Below are 16,825 nucleotides of genomic sequence, written 5' to 3' on the forward strand. Positions count from 1 at the left end.
ATTATATTTTCATATTTAGAAATATTACCTTCCCTCCTGTTAATGCTGCCATGTCGTTTTGTGACAAAGTCAAGTGCCTAAAACACAACAAAATATTTATCACTTTAGCATAGAAACCATTAAACTGGATTTATGTACTAGCAACCAGGGAACTGAGTATGTCAGCCCAAGGCGCTCTCTACTATAAATTTTAATGTTACACCTAAGAGAAAATAGATTAATTAAATTAAAACTGCTACTATAATTTGAGCATGCTAAATAATTAAAAATTAGGCCTATAAAATGATTGTTCAATGGTCTTACTAGGAACTTCAGTCGTTTGGTCAGCAAAGCACTCAATATTATACTTTAAAATGCCTAAAGACACTATGCCAGAGTACGATCTCAGTTACACTAGTGTAAAACCAGAGTAACTCCAGATTTACACAGTACAACCAAAGTCAGAATCTGTCCCTTGGAAGTTCTTGCCTTTCTGAGCGAGACTGTTCAACCAGAAGAGCAATCAGGGCAATCATCTTTTCAAGTGCAGCAGGCCTGTATTTTTCTTCTGCTAATGAAAGAATGTCTTCCTCCTCCTCCTCCTCCTCTCCTTCCTCTTCAGATAGCACTTCAACTTGTGGCTGGATAAACAGGGGGGGGTGGGAGGGGATCCATAAACTCAATAATGACATTATATACCAGAGTTTCAAAGAGACTTCTAAATGTTTTAAATTTTTTTCTCAGTTTTGAGCATTCCAAACACCCTAATTTGCTTGCACAAATCAAATCAAATCAGACATCTAATTATCTGCTTTGCATGTTCAAATATTTGTATGTGAAAACTACACAACATAAATTCAAAAGCTGGGTTGAGACCATCCTATTTATTTCTTTATGATAATTTAATTAATTGCTAAGAAATTGCAAGCAAGTTTAAAGTGTACATGAAGTGAACTGATAGTCTCAGTTCACATCTTAGCTGATAGCAGTCTACATAATACTAACTGTTGTCACAAAGGGCAATATTACTGCCAGTCTCCGCAGAAAAGCCAAGGATTAAATGGATATGGAAACTGACCTATCCTCTCAGGTCTAGAAGAGGTCACTCTAAACCAGAATTGAGGCACACTGATAGGACAGTATGAAGAACCTGAATGTCTGCTGCTAATTCTGTACTAAACAAAAAACGTCAGTATACAGCATAATCAATCCAGCATTCTTCAGAAACGCTACATTCACTTGAGATGACCATATTAATTTATTTTTCTTTTAAAGTGCAAAATTTACTGAACAGTTTTGATATTATTTATCAGCTGGTAAATTAAAAAAGAAAGCAACAAGGATTACTTAGTCTGAAATATGAAAATCTATTTTTCTACAAAAAAAAATATTTTAAACTTACATTTTCAGGTCCTTTAGTTCCCATGTAGAAATGGACCATTGTTGATATGGCTTGCAATGAAAGCAAGAACTGACTCTGAAAATGTAAACATTGAGTTATCTGAGTAATACACATACATTTATATATACAAACACAATTTCTAAAACTACAAAAGCTATATTCACCTCTTCTTCTCCCATTTTGGCAAATTCATAAAGAAATGCAAAGTACTCCGTGAGATGTTTACTGTGAGGTTTAACACCATGCTCCATAATTGACAAGAGTGTCTTCACGAAGCGAGTTACACATGAGCGGCTACCAATATCTTCCACAGGACCATCCATGTCATCCGAACTGAAAACATAGTTCTATTTAGTGTGTTAAACTTGCATTAGACAAAATAATCTTGAACCAGTCCAAATGGAAGTTCAACGAATCTATGTTTATATATTCCATTCTTACTGTAAAGACTCAAGGCTCCAACACTATATCAGCTATGGTAAGTATACCATGGAAGACAATTATACATCACAATATAATCACCCAAATTATAAATGGCACCTACCACTGAAATGCTTGTCAGTGTTATGAGGGTGAAAATAAATTTATTAAAGCATGGTTTTAGTCGGAAGAGGAATTTTATAAAAAAGCATAATGGGATTTCATAATTAGTCTCTCTCTGACATCCATGGCAAATTTTCTCAGTTATATAGTCAGACAATGATTATTGTACAGGAATGTTACGGTGTTGTTTGCAAATGAGACCTGTGTTTTAGACAAGCGACAGAGATACCAGGATCAGAAAAAAGTAGGCGTTCATCATGTTTAGAACATTTCTTCTAATGCTTTTTAAATACATTCTAATCTCAAAAATGTTTCGTCTTAGAAACTTAAAATGAACCGAATCCTCTCCCTTCCATCCTCAGCAGCTGTGCTCTTCCTGAATACTGTCTAGCCACAAGCAACCTGATTTACTAACTCAGTTATCTGCTTATGGCACCTTCTCCTTCTTCTCACATCCCACCCAAGGGGACAGGCAAATATATATATTGCCTGTGCATTTCCCTCAGACATGTTTTTAGCTTCAGTACCTGTGCCAACACCACTACCAAGAGAAACTGTTAATATCCCTACCATAGTACCTGAGTCAATTTTGCTTCCCTCTACTCTTCCCTGGGAAAATGAAGTTCCACAGAGGGGCATGTCTCCTGAAGTTATTTCTGGGTGCTAAGAAGAGATCAGGAAATGAGCCCCAACCTGTGTCACATTTTGGGAAAGACGAAGTGGCTTTCCGCACCTATATGACACTGTTTGAGACACCAGGTCTCCTTATCCTTCTTGCAGCAGCCTTGTCTTAATGAGGTCTTTTTAGAAGCAGTAGAGTATGGATGCTGCTATCTTTCAACTCTAATGCTGAAATGTTAAGCACCACCACCCTCTGTAAGGCAAAATGTGGTGGTAAAAATTCAGAACCTTGCAGAGGAGAGAGAGATTATAGCAGAATCTTCCCCAGTACTGCATGATCTGGTCTGATCTTCACATTCCCACTCCACCAGCAAGAGGATAGGTCAAGAACTTTCACACACCACAAAAGGAACATGTGATGGCGTTTGCCCCCACAGTGAAGGAATTTCTCCGACCCCACTGAGGGAAAAAGACCAGAATTCACACTGGGCTAAGTCATGCTGGGTCAGCGAACTGACATTATTTCTTGAGGCTGCCACCTTTTTCTTTAAAATCTCAGATTTCATTTATAGGAATGTCTGTAGCCCTGCTGAGAAAATCCAGAAAACGTGAAATGAGTAGGAACAGATACAGCGATTACTGCCTGAATCTGCAAAGAGCCTAAAACAACAGCCCACAGAGGTATGAACTGTTCCATTAATCCGAATTGAGAGTGTTAACTCAGATCCCCAAAGATGGCAATTTAAAATGTTGATATCATTAACTATTTCACTGCTATCCAAACATGTAAGAAAGGAGAATGACAGATCTGCTCTAACTGCTCTGTTAGTGTCTCTTTTTGGTGCCACAGGTGGCAGCCATTCGGGAGAGGACTGACATATTTTCTGTGGAGCTGAAAGGTCAGAGGGGAGCCCCATGAAGGGAGAGACATCCCACAAGCCCAGTGGGGTATCCAACATCATCAATCAACCATACTAGCATCCAGGGCCACGTAGGCTCTGGGGGTGTGTTTGTTGCCAAGTGGCTTTCACTCTGTCTGTAATTGCTCCTGCTCCTACATCTCTGTTGTTTGTTTCATGCTTACAGGATAATTTAGGATAATTTAATAAGCAAATCTTTGACACAGTTGTAGCACATTTAATTAAAAATAAAAAAAGGTTTCAGGTGTAAATATTTTACCAGTCTTCCATTCCTGGTTGCAGATACAGATGTGCATGCACTGGCCTCAGTCTCTGTATCACATGAATACACAAGCGCTGGAACATCTGCAAAAGGATAAGTCATAAAATAGACTTCTTTTGTTTACTTTAAGTATGCGTGGGTGTGTGTTTTTATAGTAAAGCATATTCAGGTTCCAAAAACTGTGTTTCCCAGTACTAAATGTTTCAAAATTATAGTCAAGATTAAGATGACCATATTCTATTTGCTGTCATGTTGCAGTATCAAACTCTAATGTGACAGTCAAACCTGATTTTAATGAACACACTTCATGGCTGGAACCTAGAGACGGTCTTACTATTAGCGTATTTTGTATTATAATGAAATGGGCACCTGACAGTGCTTGTCATAAAGGTTACACAATAGTTTCCATTATTTTCTGTTCCTACATATTCATTATTTACTTTTTGCCTGACATTTTGCATACTGTCTCTCTGGGTGTGCGTAAATTTATTTCATTGTACAATAATTCTAATTAAACTTTTTTTAAGAATGTCTATAGCAAAAAATGGCTGAAATTTGAAATATACATTGTACTCATTAAGAACTAGCACACTCGTCTAATATTTAAGCGCACCTTATGAAGCACAACTGCCATTGTGACACTGCTGCATATTTAATGAGTTATGCTTTTACACTGCAACTATTACCATAGCATTCTCCCAAAAACATCTTAATACCAGAAAAAGGTAAAACTGTGGGAGTGAGAAAAAAATCACTTATGATTTTAGTGTTTTATTGATACATTCTGCTATATTTTGCAAATTATAAAATTCAAGTACAGAATCTTGCAGATTCTAGCTAAGCAAGTTGTCAGTGGGACTACTTGTATCTTTTTCTGATGCAAGATATAGTCGTAATATAAGCTAATAAAAAAATGCCTTCAGCTAAGCAGCCAAAGTCAAACAGCTTGGTTCTATCTCATTCCCACCTTAGTGAGTTATGAACTTAGAGTAACTGTGAATATTCAAATACTAACACTAAGTACAGATAGCTTTTTCATTTTCATGACTTTTACAGAAAAGGAAATAAAATTCAAAAATTATGTTAATGAAAATGTTTCACAGTTAAAAATAGCACACAAAAAAACAGAAAATGCAAAAGTTAAGGTTTGAACACCAGTATTCACTTGGGAGCGTTGTACTTACAGTATGTATTTTTATTCCTGTTTCTCTGGTTAAGTGTGTAGATCACTATGTCATTTTTTATGTTACAAAATATAAGTTAATATAAACAAATACGCAGTTTGACTGAGTTTATGTTGATGTTGCAAGAATCTTAAATTATGCCCTATCTGACTTAGTGATTTTGACTGCGAACCATAACACTGCATTTATGACTGGATGGTTCTTGCTCACACACTCAGGGTGTAACTGATTGCCACATGTGGGGTTGGGAAAGAATTTTTCCCCAGGTTGGATTGGCAGATTTTCACCTTCCTCTGCAGTGAGTGGGTGCGGGTCATATGCCAGGATTACCTGAGTATATATCACATAATCATTTTCCTACTACTGCAGGGCCTCAAGCACAGGTGCACCTTGGTCCCTCCTACTATCCATCTGTGGCACATAACAGTCTAGTTTCCTTTGGGCTGTTATACTTCGGTCTAATTTCAGCTGGGGAGTTATAGTGCGGGTGTTGGTGGCCTGTGACATACAGGAGATCAGACTAGATGATCTTGTAGTCCCTTCTGGCCTTATATTCCAAGACTCTGAATAGGATTTTGCTATGAATAATATGATGTTTGCATAGCCACATAAATTTCACAAATCATATATACACATGGAGCAGGAAATGAGAGTTATGTGCAGTAATGTGAATTGCCAATATTGTACAATTAGTAATAAACAACCATTTCTGCTTATGGATCAAATGGTATTTTTTTGTATAAAATCATATTTTTCTTACCTGCCTCACAATTTGATTGGGACACTTGATTAGAATCTGCATTGGCCACCAATCATCATCAGCCATCCGATCCAAAAACCACTGCATAAAATACATATTATATGCTCTTTATTGTACATTTCAAATTAAGTCATATTATTTTTTCTTACAGTCATCCTTTAATATGCTATTAAAATTCAGAGGATTATTAGAAAGTATTATTATTAAAACAGAAAATGTAAGTCCAAGAGAAATCTGAAAATCCTTTGTCCCTGGGGAAGGAAGAAAGAGGGAAAATAGTAACTATACATACGAGTTTGCATGTAATATCTTTAATACTCTTCATCCCAGGATCTCTAAGGCCTGAATTCAGAGACGCTATCCCTGTTTCAGAAGGGTGCTTAAGGATGTGGTTAACCTTAAATATGCAATTAAATCCCATCAAAGTCAGTGACATTTAAGTACGTATTTAAGATTAAGTACATACTAAAGTGCTTTGCAGAAGAGGGATGCTTAGGTGATTCCTGAATCAGGGCCTTAAATGCTTTTCAAAGGTGAGTAAGCATTATCATCTCTATTTTACATTTGGAGAAGATTAGTCTCTGTGAGATTAAATGTTCTGCCAAAGTCAGATGGTGAAAGGCAGCTGGGAGTAGAACCGAGGCCTCCTGACTCATAGAACTATGCTCTATTCACTAGACAATATTGTCACTTTAGAATGAACAATCCAGGTTCTTCTTTTTTTTTTTCTTGGTTTAATAGTATTTTAGCATGTTCTTCTATTTCTAGGTCCTTCACTTAACTTGTTTTTGGTGTCTTATTCTCAAACCACAGTGATAAATTTGTGTCACCAGATTATTGAATGTTAAATATCAATTTAACAATCTGAAGATTGGATTTGAAAACAAACACTATAATTAATGCATATATATTAGATAACATCTATTGCAGGATATTAATTATGGCTGAAATTATAACATTATGCAGTAACAGAAGGTTTCCGTCATTAAGACTTGCAATCTCAATGTCATATTGGACACCCTTCTCCTTGCATATTCAGATTAAGACCAAATTCTGTCAATTTTTCCTCTCCTTTATCTCAAAATTCTGTTCTTTCCATCCATATGGCAACATTCTTTGGACATGCCTTCATCTTCAGGCTGCAACCTCTTTCTCCTGGCTTCCCTCCATGCTCCCATTTGTCCATACAAAAACATTAATGCTAAAATCATCCTCCTCCCACAAAACTCCTACCATGTCACTCCATTCTTCTCATCCTTTCACAGGCTTTCCTTTGCCCTCCACATCAAGTTCAAGTCCCTCATCTTCACCAGCAAGGCTCTGTATGAGTTTGCTCTTGCCTATCTCTCTACTCTTACCAATTCTTACTCCCTTTCTTACTCTCTTCACTCCACCCCAGCCTCCCATGTCACTGCTCCTTTTGTTTCCTTTCCCTTGTTTTCATGCCTTCTTCCACGCTGTGCCTTATGCATGAAACTCCCTTCCGATGTCTACTGTGCCAAGTGACCAACCTCACGCCACTTAAACCCCTCTGCAAAACCTATCAATATTAAACAGTCAGCCCAAAAGGGTGTAGACAACTATGTCTACTATTACAGTCATGAAAGCGTTTTGCCTTATGGCCTGCCTACAGGCTCACCAGAAAGGGAAGCAATGTCATCCCCTTAGTCCCTGCAGCATTCTTCATACAAAGTTTAGGCTTTGCACAGGGGAGGAATTTCACCTCTTAGTACACATATGTCCAAATACTCCAAAATACCTAGTGATGCTAATCCCTAAAAATGCAAAATTTTTTATATAAAGTTGTTTTTTTACTTTTTTACCTTGTTCAACACCTCATTATTTATCTCACCTCACAAGCTGCCTGACTGTTATTAAACTGCTTTGTTAACAGTTCAATCCACTGAAGCATTGTGGGCTAAAGAGAAATAGGAAAAAAGATTTTAAGATCAAATTCCAACTTAATCTTAAATTTCTACACAACCAGTTAATATATTTAGTCTTAAGAACAAATGCAATCACAATCCATTAAAATGTTTAATGAAACTGAAATAAACCTTTTAACAAAAAAGTAATACATATTTTGGAGATTGAACTAAGTACTATGCATTGTGTAGTGACTATCCTGGCACTGCATTTTTCACATTTAAACTGATTTGATATTAATTACATCCTAAAAAAAAATCTTTCCCAAGTATTGCTTATCCTCCTCCTGCACTCTTAGGAGAAATCATAATCCATGTTTATGTTAAAATCCAATGACTCCAAATACCAAGAGTTGTAACTCAACTATAATAGGGAGACCACTATTTTAATTGCCAAACAACACTATTTTAATTGCCAAAATTAATTCTCAACATGATCCCAAAACTAAAGGCATATCAAGAGTTTTCAGTTAATTAAGTGGAAATAATATTTTGTATCATTTTAAGAATTAGAATCTAATTTTAGTTTAAAAGTGAGATTAGGTGTTTGATGGTAAAAAAATTAGCTAATTTTTAAGAAACAAACAAGTCCACATTAGTTCTCCATAATGTACATGCTACGTTCTTGAACTGAAGTGTATGAAGAGTTTAAAGAAGTTGAAACTGCTGATAAGTAAAGAGCTTTAATTTACTGAATATATATTTTTTTACTTCCTAATTTTGGACTAGATTGTCTCTAGATCTAGCACAGCCATTCAGGAATGTAGGGAGAAGTATGGACACATGCTTGGCTGCATTAGAGATGCCTCAATTCTGGCTCTGGGTGCAAGGAGAAGAGCAGGGGTTATACACTTACAGGTGCCTCCTTCTCCCTTCCCCCCCCCCCCCATACCTCACAAGTAAGATGGGGGAGGGACAAGGAGCAGGGGGAGCCATAGCTTTGTTTTCCTCCCTCACACAGACCACATGAGTGAAGTAGTTTACTCCTTCGGGACAAGAGAGATGCAGAGCAAGAAATGACTTTCAGAGCCTGAGGCAAGGCAGCTAAGCACGCTAAAGGGTGAACCTAAAGACTCAATCTTGCCCTTAAAGATCACTATTCAGTAAAAAAGGAAGAGCTGAAAATTATTTTATATTCTATTATTTATATTTAATAATCTGAGGAGCTAATAAAAGGCTTTGTCACAGCTCTGCTTGATGTAACTACATTAGCAATCCTATTTCATTACTAGATTTATGTGGGAATATACAGACATATACACACACATATATATACATACATACATACATATATATATACACATATATCTAAAAAAAAAACAACACCTATTACCAATAAATACTAGTAAAGAAAATGAGATGGGGGCCAAATCCTGTTTGCTTTACTGACAGAAGTAGTCCCACTTAACTCCTAATGTTAAGCACATGCCTAAGTGCTTTGCTGGATCAGGGCCAGAATCCTGGGCACCTTGCAGGATCAAGCCCATAACACATTTCAGCATTAGCTCACAACAGCTTCAGTTATGAGAAACATTTCATGAGAGATGAAGCACTAAACAAGACATTGAGTTTTGCCTTTACTCTTTTCAAAAAAGCCCACAGCCACCAGAGATAGGCAACCTCTTATCTAATGAAAGGTGGTATCTGTAACCTCTTACACTCCATTACAGTGTTAGCATTTGAAAAATGAGTCCAAGTATTGTTCTGGAGCAGCTTAAGTTCACAGACCTAGGTCCTGCTGCTACTGTTTGCGTTGGTCTGCTGAAACAAAACAGCTTTAAACATGGAGGAACCAGGCTCTTGAGAATCCCCCTGGCATGGGAGATTTTTCTAGAGATGTATGGTTGTCATAGGAGTTCCTACACTACTCTTAGTTTGCCCTGGCATAACTGGGATAGCCAGGTGAAAAGAACTGTGGCAAGGATGCCTCTGCATCTGACTGACAGCCAGGTGCTGGAACAACTCCTGGGAGCTGTGAGTAGCTTGGGCATAAGTAGGGCCTTTTGTTTTGTTTTTTATTTAATTTTCCCCAGGGATTTATCAGTGTTTACTACTACTACAACAAAAACAGGTGGAAATTAGTGGAAAAAAACTATGGATAATTTTTATGGGTAAATATTGGGGTTTATTTTGGTGGATGAAAGGACAGGGGAAACTATTCAATCGATTAATGCTTTGATGAAGGGCATTCAATGTGGTTTGCTGCAGAACTAAAACAGAACTCAAAACACAATGCCCCCTCTGGGTCTAAGAAAACAATATATCTCTAATCCCCAAATAAAACTTTTCATTTGAATAACCAGTTAACTGTTGTAGACTTAGAACTATTAGCCTATAAATATTTACATTTATTAATTGGGCCACACCATTTGCAGTGCATACGCTCAACTTCATCCTTTTCTCCTCTCTTTGTTTTATTTTTAAACTTCCTTGTGTTCTGAAATGTATTCTGATACAGATTTTCATTTTCTTCCCATTTGAGTGTGTCCGATCTTTAAACTGTTATCTGCTAACAGCTTGAAATGTGTACATGGTGGGCATGAGATTTGCCAATATGTTGAGATGCGCATGCACTTCAGAGCTTGCATGCGTGCCTGTTTGTTTATTGTGTGTAACTTTTAGACCAGAGGTTCTCAACGCTGGGGGGCTGTGAACAGGTTTCAGGAGGTCCTCCAAAATAAAACAGAAAGCAAGGCTGGAGTTAGACTCACTGGGGCCCAGGGCAGAAAGCTGAAGCCTGAGCCCCACTATGTGGGGTTGAAGCCAAAGCCTGCGCAACTTAGCTCTGTGGGGCTCCCTGAGGTTTGGGGCCCCAGGCAATTGCCCTGCTTGCAACCCCTTAATGCTGGCTCTGGGCTTTTAATCTACTGGATACACAGAAAAACAATTGCTGTGGCACAGGTGGGCCACAGAGTTTTTATAGCATTTGGGGGCGGGGGGAGGGACTCAGGAAAAAAAAGGTTGAGAACCCCTTTTCTAGACTAATACAGAGCCTTACTTCAACAGGCAACTTTGCATGTATAAACAAATTAATGTATTATTGTAATACATGTACCTCATGCAATGTATAGTATTTTCCTAATAAAACAAGTTATTTTTATATATTTGAATGATACAAAAGTAGGGTGAAAATCGGAAAAAATGAATAATACTTTTTATAAAACCTGGGTGTTTTTTCCAGTAAAAATCAGTTTAATTGGAAAACAACGGGGTTTAGGCATAAGTTACAGCAGTCCTAAAGCTGCACTAATTTATGCCAAGTTGTGGCCAGACCCTCAATCTACTGGAAACAGTTCTGTATCAAACACAGTCCAGGTGGACCAGAGTACCCGGCAAAAAATCTTCTTGAACATAAGTGTTATATACTATATGAAAAGGTCTGAAATTTTCTTTTGACTTTTTTTTCCCTTGCTTGTTTTTATATTAGAAATACAGGTCTTGACTAACCTGGATGACTGAAGAATTGACATCACAGATACAAAGAAAGTAAATCAATGGAGAGTTAAAAGGATTTTTATTCAGCCTGATTGAAACTCTTTGTTTTGTGTTTATGTGAATATCTATTTAACTGGAACACTTACAAGCACAACTCTCTTTATTAAGGATTCAACACCCTGCCCCTTTGATTAGAGCCTAAAAAAGATTCTAATTCACATCTCTGAATCATACAATAATTGTTCCACCAAAAAGTGAATACAAGATTTGTCAGTCCTGACATTTCTAAGGAAAAAAACCAACCCAACCCAGCCCAACACTCCCCATCCCTACCACGCACAATTTTTCAAGCCTTAAATTTACAGCAGAAAGAAGCAAAGAGGCACAAACCCATTTTTATGCTTTTCATTTGAGGGTCACTATGAAATCTGAAACTGTACACATTCTTTGTAGTGACTACAGTATATGTTTGACTCAAAATCACATCCTTTTACATAAAAGCACAGAGGGACAGGCAAATTTCACTGAATTCATACAACTACTTATTATGAATTTATAAGCAAACCAACACACCTTTTCTTTTGAATGGATAAATGTCTCCAGAACAAAGGAAGTGCTTAACTGCAAGAAAATGTTATACAATTAATCAGTGTCCAGAATTATCATTTAAACATATTCCGTTTAGAAGAAATGTTTTATGATGTTAAGATACTTTACCTTTGCTGTCATTAGGGAGACTGCTTTTGGATCTGGTAATGTGCTTGGAATGCTACTGCACAACTGCCACATAAACCTAGAGTCAGTAATATATTTTGTTAATTAAAATAAATTTTAAAAATCTGGACTGAGTAAAAACATCTCAGAATAATATGTATTTAAAGCAAAACTTACCCAAAATATGTATGTTCAAAAATGTTCTTGTCTTGAAGAAACTGCATGTTATCATGCCATATCCACTGAAGAAAAAATACTAACATCAGATACAAGAAAACAGTTTACTTCATTAAAGTTTGTGTGATTTAAAAAATAAAATTAACATTGGTTGACTAAAAAACCCAATCTTGTCTCTCAATTTTAGTTTAAAATATAGGTTCAATGTTTTATTTCTACTATGGCAGACGACAGTTCCCAATCTCCCCTCCCTTCCACACACACACAAACACCTTTCCACATACTTGCTTACTTGTCCAAGATTTTTAAAAATAAGTACCTAATACTAGGCTTCTCAGTCCATATTTAGGTGTCTAAATTAGTGGCACGATTTTCAAAAATTTTAAGCACCCAGCATCTCCCACTGAAGTCATGCAACCCCATTAAAGCCAACAAATAAACATTAGAAGTAATGTCAGTGGGGTTGCCTGGGTGCAATTAAGGAATATGGGCTTGATCCGAAGCCCATTGAAATTAATGGAAAGACTTATGTTGACTTCAATGAACTTTTGATAAAACCCTGAAGGCAGAATTTGGGCCAAAACAACATTTTGTGCCAGATCTCCTTGATTGAAATTTTGTTTTTGACCAAATTGGTTTGCACAATTTTTTTTCCAATATGAATGATTTGAAACTTTAACTCTTTGCTGAAGTCTTCTACAGATTATTTTTTAATTGGGCAGGACTGAAAGCATAATCTGATTGGCTGGCTAAGGACTAGACCAGTGATGCCCAACTTTTTCATTGTTTTCATTGTTTTTCAGTGTTCATTCACTGAGAGCCAAAACATAAAAGTGGCGACAAATCAGTACATCAGGACAGATTCCCTGCTCTTTTTTGTTCTCTAGGGCCACTCCGGTGGCAGAAGAGGAGTTAAAAAAACAAAAACAAACAAAAAAACCCCAATCAAATGCAAATTCCCTATTAGGGATACCACTGGCATAGACAGAGATGCATCTCTAACAGGCACAGGGTTGACATGTTCAGCTCCTATGCCTCTTTCCCTGCAATTTTTTGCAAAGTATGTGCATGGAGTAGGTGGTTAAGAGACGTGGAGGATGTGAGGCAAGTGCATGATGTGTTCCAACTATTTCCTGCTGGCACATAGTCCCTCAACAGCCAAGTCCCTTGGTAGCCAGCTGACAAGTTAGAGCACCCCTCAGTGCTTTTATGTGCCATAAAATAAGGGAGATGCAATGGGTGACTGATTCTCAGCTTCTCTTCTCTTCCTCTCACATCCTCTGCTAGGCACTTCCCTAGATCAAGCAGAGCCAGTTGAGTTCCTATCCTGCTCACAAGTCTGCAGGAAAGAACTACTCTCTCATCTCCCCTCTGCAACACAACAGGCAACTAGTGAATGAGCGCTTTAGCAGCTGCAGTTACTCAGAACACTGTCTGTCATGTTAGAGCTACAGTAGAGGCATTGCCTCATCTTCTCCCCACAGCAACAGGGCTGATTCAAACACTTCAGTTTAACAATCACAGGCCATAATCCCAAAATACAAGCTTTCAATTTGTAATCAATACAAATCTTCTTAATGCATTTTGCGATCAAAGGCCACAATTTAGAGCCTTGAAGGCCACAGGTGGTTCCCAGGCACAGGCTGGGCAGCTCTGGTCTAGTCTATATGACTAAGAGAAAAACTGCTCAAGTCAGAATTCCCGCTATAATTTTCCATTCTGTAGTTGCTTAAATGCATTGAAAATTGACAGGATATAGAAGGCCCTCAGATATTATAGCCTGTTTTACACTGAAACCATTCTTTCTGTTTAAGATCTCTGAAGCATATTAGCTCAAGTGAAAGATTTTCTCATCTCACAGAAATAATTTATTATAAATGTTTAACTATTTTTCTTGCAGCCCACTTGTAAGTACAATAGAACAGAAATGGACTTTGGGGTTTCTTTGTTTTTTTTAAATAAACCAAACTCTTTCCTTTTTGGAGTACACTAGTTATGACTATTTCAAATAGTGTGCTGTAATATAACTGCACTTCTGGTGTGCTGGAGACAGCTGATTTTTGGCCTGGGGCCTTACTACAGAACAAGACACTCAGCTAAATTATGTCACAACAACTGCACAACTTAGTCTGTGTTATGCCTTATACGTATAATGGACCATCTTCTTTATTGTGCTTTCTTTGATGATTATGCTGCCAGCTCTCAATTACATATTCTTTTCACTTTAAAAATATCAGTGAATTTCAGTATTTTATATAATTTAATATCCATTTTACACTTTTTGTCTTGTTGCCAGCATTGCTTTTTTTATTTAAATAAAATGGAACTTACAAAAAAATCAACCTTCCTTTTTTTTTTTTTTTTTTTTTTTTAAAGATTACAAGACCAAGTTTTAGTTAATTTTTACTGCTGGGTTACAAACTCTAGAAAGTAGTGGATTATAATGGAAACACTGACACAATGTTAATTTTAGCAATGTAAAGAGTAATGTTACATTACAAAATGTTCTATGAAAGATGGCAAGCCTTTCAATTATCTTAATATTTAAAATCAAATTTTATTTTCTATATTTACTCAGATCCCACTGATTGGGATAGGATTTCTTACTATATTTTTACATTGGTGTTAAAACAAACCAACTTGTACCTCCAGCAACTCTGATGAAACATCAAACTTGTAGTCTTTGCCATTTTCTTCCTCTGGTTCCATCCTTTTATAAAACAGCATGTACGCGCTATGTGTCTTTAAGGGAAAAAGAAATCTGTATAACTTTTGCTCTACAGAGAGATTACTTAGGTCATAAATTTAAAAATATATTTACTTAGCAAATGAAAGGGGAAAAGGGTACCTTTTCAAAGGAGAAGTCCATAAATTTATCAGTGACAGAATCATATGTCTTGGTCTGTCAAAAAGAGAACATGGGTTACTGAAAATATTCATTACAAGCTAGTTATTATGGCCTCATTGTGGATGGTTCTGGTCTCAGTATGCAAGGAGGCATCTCCACTTTATGCCCTCCATGCAGGGTCTGCCATCAATTATATTCCTTGCTCATCGTTAAATAATTTTTAGTTTTTGTAGTAGCTTACTTTCATTTTCCAAGGTGGCATATGCAGTATTTTGACTCTGTCTCCTCTCATATTTCTCCAGACCATATCCTCTTTTTTTGGAGTCTGCAGATGTTTTGCAGATCTTCTGCATGGAATCAATTTTGTGTTGTACTTTGACATGGCAACTTTACCAGGTGGAATTTTTTAGCTTGTTCATAGAATTGTTGTAATAAGCTGTTATTAATCATGCAAATCAGGAAAACACATGGCCATAGGCTTTTTATACACTGTGAATGTTTGCAATTGGTTTAACAGTGCTTTGTACTAAAGGTGTGTAAAAACATTCACACTGCTGACAAAAGGCTGATTCACACGGCAGATTCAAAAGTCAAGGCAAGAAGCTGGTACAGTCTTGTAAAGTAATTGGCTTTTAATATTTATTTTAAATCCATGAAACTCCCTTCTCTGACAGAAAGAAAAACTATACAAGGCATAGGTCTGAATACACAAACATTAAACAATTGTTTAGGGATGGGTGTGTGCCTGATTTGCCAATTCTTTCCGGCCAGTAGTCTGAAGAACTACATTTTCTGGCAGCTACTGGTGGTTCCTGAAGCATTAATATTAATATGTTTTATACTTATTAGTGCTTCTCAGTCAAGGATCTCAAACGCTTTAAAAAAAGTTATCACTATTGTACAGATCAGGAAACTAATGTAATGTGAATAATAATATACACGAGTTATAAAGGATATCAATTGCTATGCAACTGTTTATTTGGGCAAAATGCACCTGTATTTATAAAGTTAATGTACAGCTATTTCACTAATAGACTTTTTTTTAAACACATACAAAAAACTAATTTGGCTCTGCATTCCACCCAAAAAATTCCCAATTCACCAAAAGAACTTCCCCCTTCATCAACTTACACTCCAGGTAACCCACTCTCTCTCAGAGAAAGTTTGGGCAACCAAACAGACTTTGCACCATGGCCTGAAAATAAACAGATTCAGGCTGTGCAGTCTTCTTGTCCCTACCACAACTCTCTCAATTAAACTCCCTTAGCAGCTTCATATACACGTTGAACTGGAGAGGTATGAGGGCAAGGCAGAGCACTATGGAACCCGAGTGACTGAATCCTCAGGGCAGGGCTATTGTCCAGTACTACCTTCTGAGATTGTAATAAAAAAAAGGGGGGGTGGGGGGTGGGAAGAAGTCTTGAGGTAAAGGCTACGACTTACAGTCATTTCTCCACCAAAACATTCAGAAGCAAGCTGAGCAGAATCAAACGGTTTTACTTCAGCATCATTGAAAAGATACCTATAAAAGATTAAACTTTTGAATCAGTTGTCTGTTACCTCTCTTACAGTAGATGAAGAATACCAAACATCTACATCAAAAGAATGACACTTATACGTGAAAGATAAAACTATGAGGAAGTAAAGGCAAAATTACATTCACATTGACCAGCTAATTTGTTATTTGTCAATCAGTAGCCAGGAAAATGACATGAGCACCTTCCCTCAAGAGAAAAAGGACTTACTATTCAGAGAGATGGCTTTCCACTAGAATGAATAGAAAATCATAGATTCCACCCCTCAAGGAAAAAAAAAAACAAGTCTGTGGAGGGAAAAGGTTGATTGCCCAAAACCTTTGTACCCATTCTTAGGGGCAGAGAAGGAAGGCTTGGGCACACTCCCAAAATACCGCAACTAGACTTAGACAGGCTGAAGGAACATCTGACTGCAAAGGATTGACTTTTTCCCAATGAAGAGGACCTAGTCCTTTTTTCTGAAAATATAAATTTGTTGCCTGACAAATTAGAGGGGGGTTGAATCCACTGTTTCTCACAA

General features: G+C 37.1%; 1 protein-coding gene across 2 annotated transcripts in view; it reads right to left on the bottom strand.

Moving 5' to 3' along the window:
- Positions 1–16,825, bottom strand: part of USP34 (ubiquitin specific peptidase 34) — a 275,304-nt gene that overhangs the window by 37,923 nt on the left and 220,556 nt on the right. For both annotated transcript variants that reach the window (XM_074949535.1, XM_074949534.1), the window contains exons 51-63: positions 16,214–16,292; positions 14,771–14,824; positions 14,569–14,664; positions 11,923–11,987; positions 11,749–11,824; positions 11,605–11,652; positions 7,524–7,589; positions 5,672–5,752; positions 3,725–3,810; positions 1,546–1,714; positions 1,382–1,456; positions 469–620; positions 29–77 (exon numbers count right to left, since the gene is read on the bottom strand). In XM_074949535.1, the coding sequence (XP_074805636.1) occupies positions 29–77; positions 469–620; positions 1,382–1,456; positions 1,546–1,714; positions 3,725–3,810; positions 5,672–5,752; positions 7,524–7,589; positions 11,605–11,652; positions 11,749–11,824; positions 11,923–11,987; positions 14,569–14,664; positions 14,771–14,824; positions 16,214–16,292 (1,096 nt within the window). The remainder of the gene's footprint in view (positions 1–28; positions 78–468; positions 621–1,381; positions 1,457–1,545; positions 1,715–3,724; positions 3,811–5,671; positions 5,753–7,523; positions 7,590–11,604; positions 11,653–11,748; positions 11,825–11,922; positions 11,988–14,568; positions 14,665–14,770; positions 14,825–16,213; positions 16,293–16,825) is intronic.

The sequence above is a fragment of the Natator depressus genome, chromosome 3 (genome assembly GCF_965152275.1).
Source record: "Natator depressus isolate rNatDep1 chromosome 3, rNatDep2.hap1, whole genome shotgun sequence".
Taxonomy (NCBI): Eukaryota; Metazoa; Chordata; order Testudines; family Cheloniidae; genus Natator; species Natator depressus.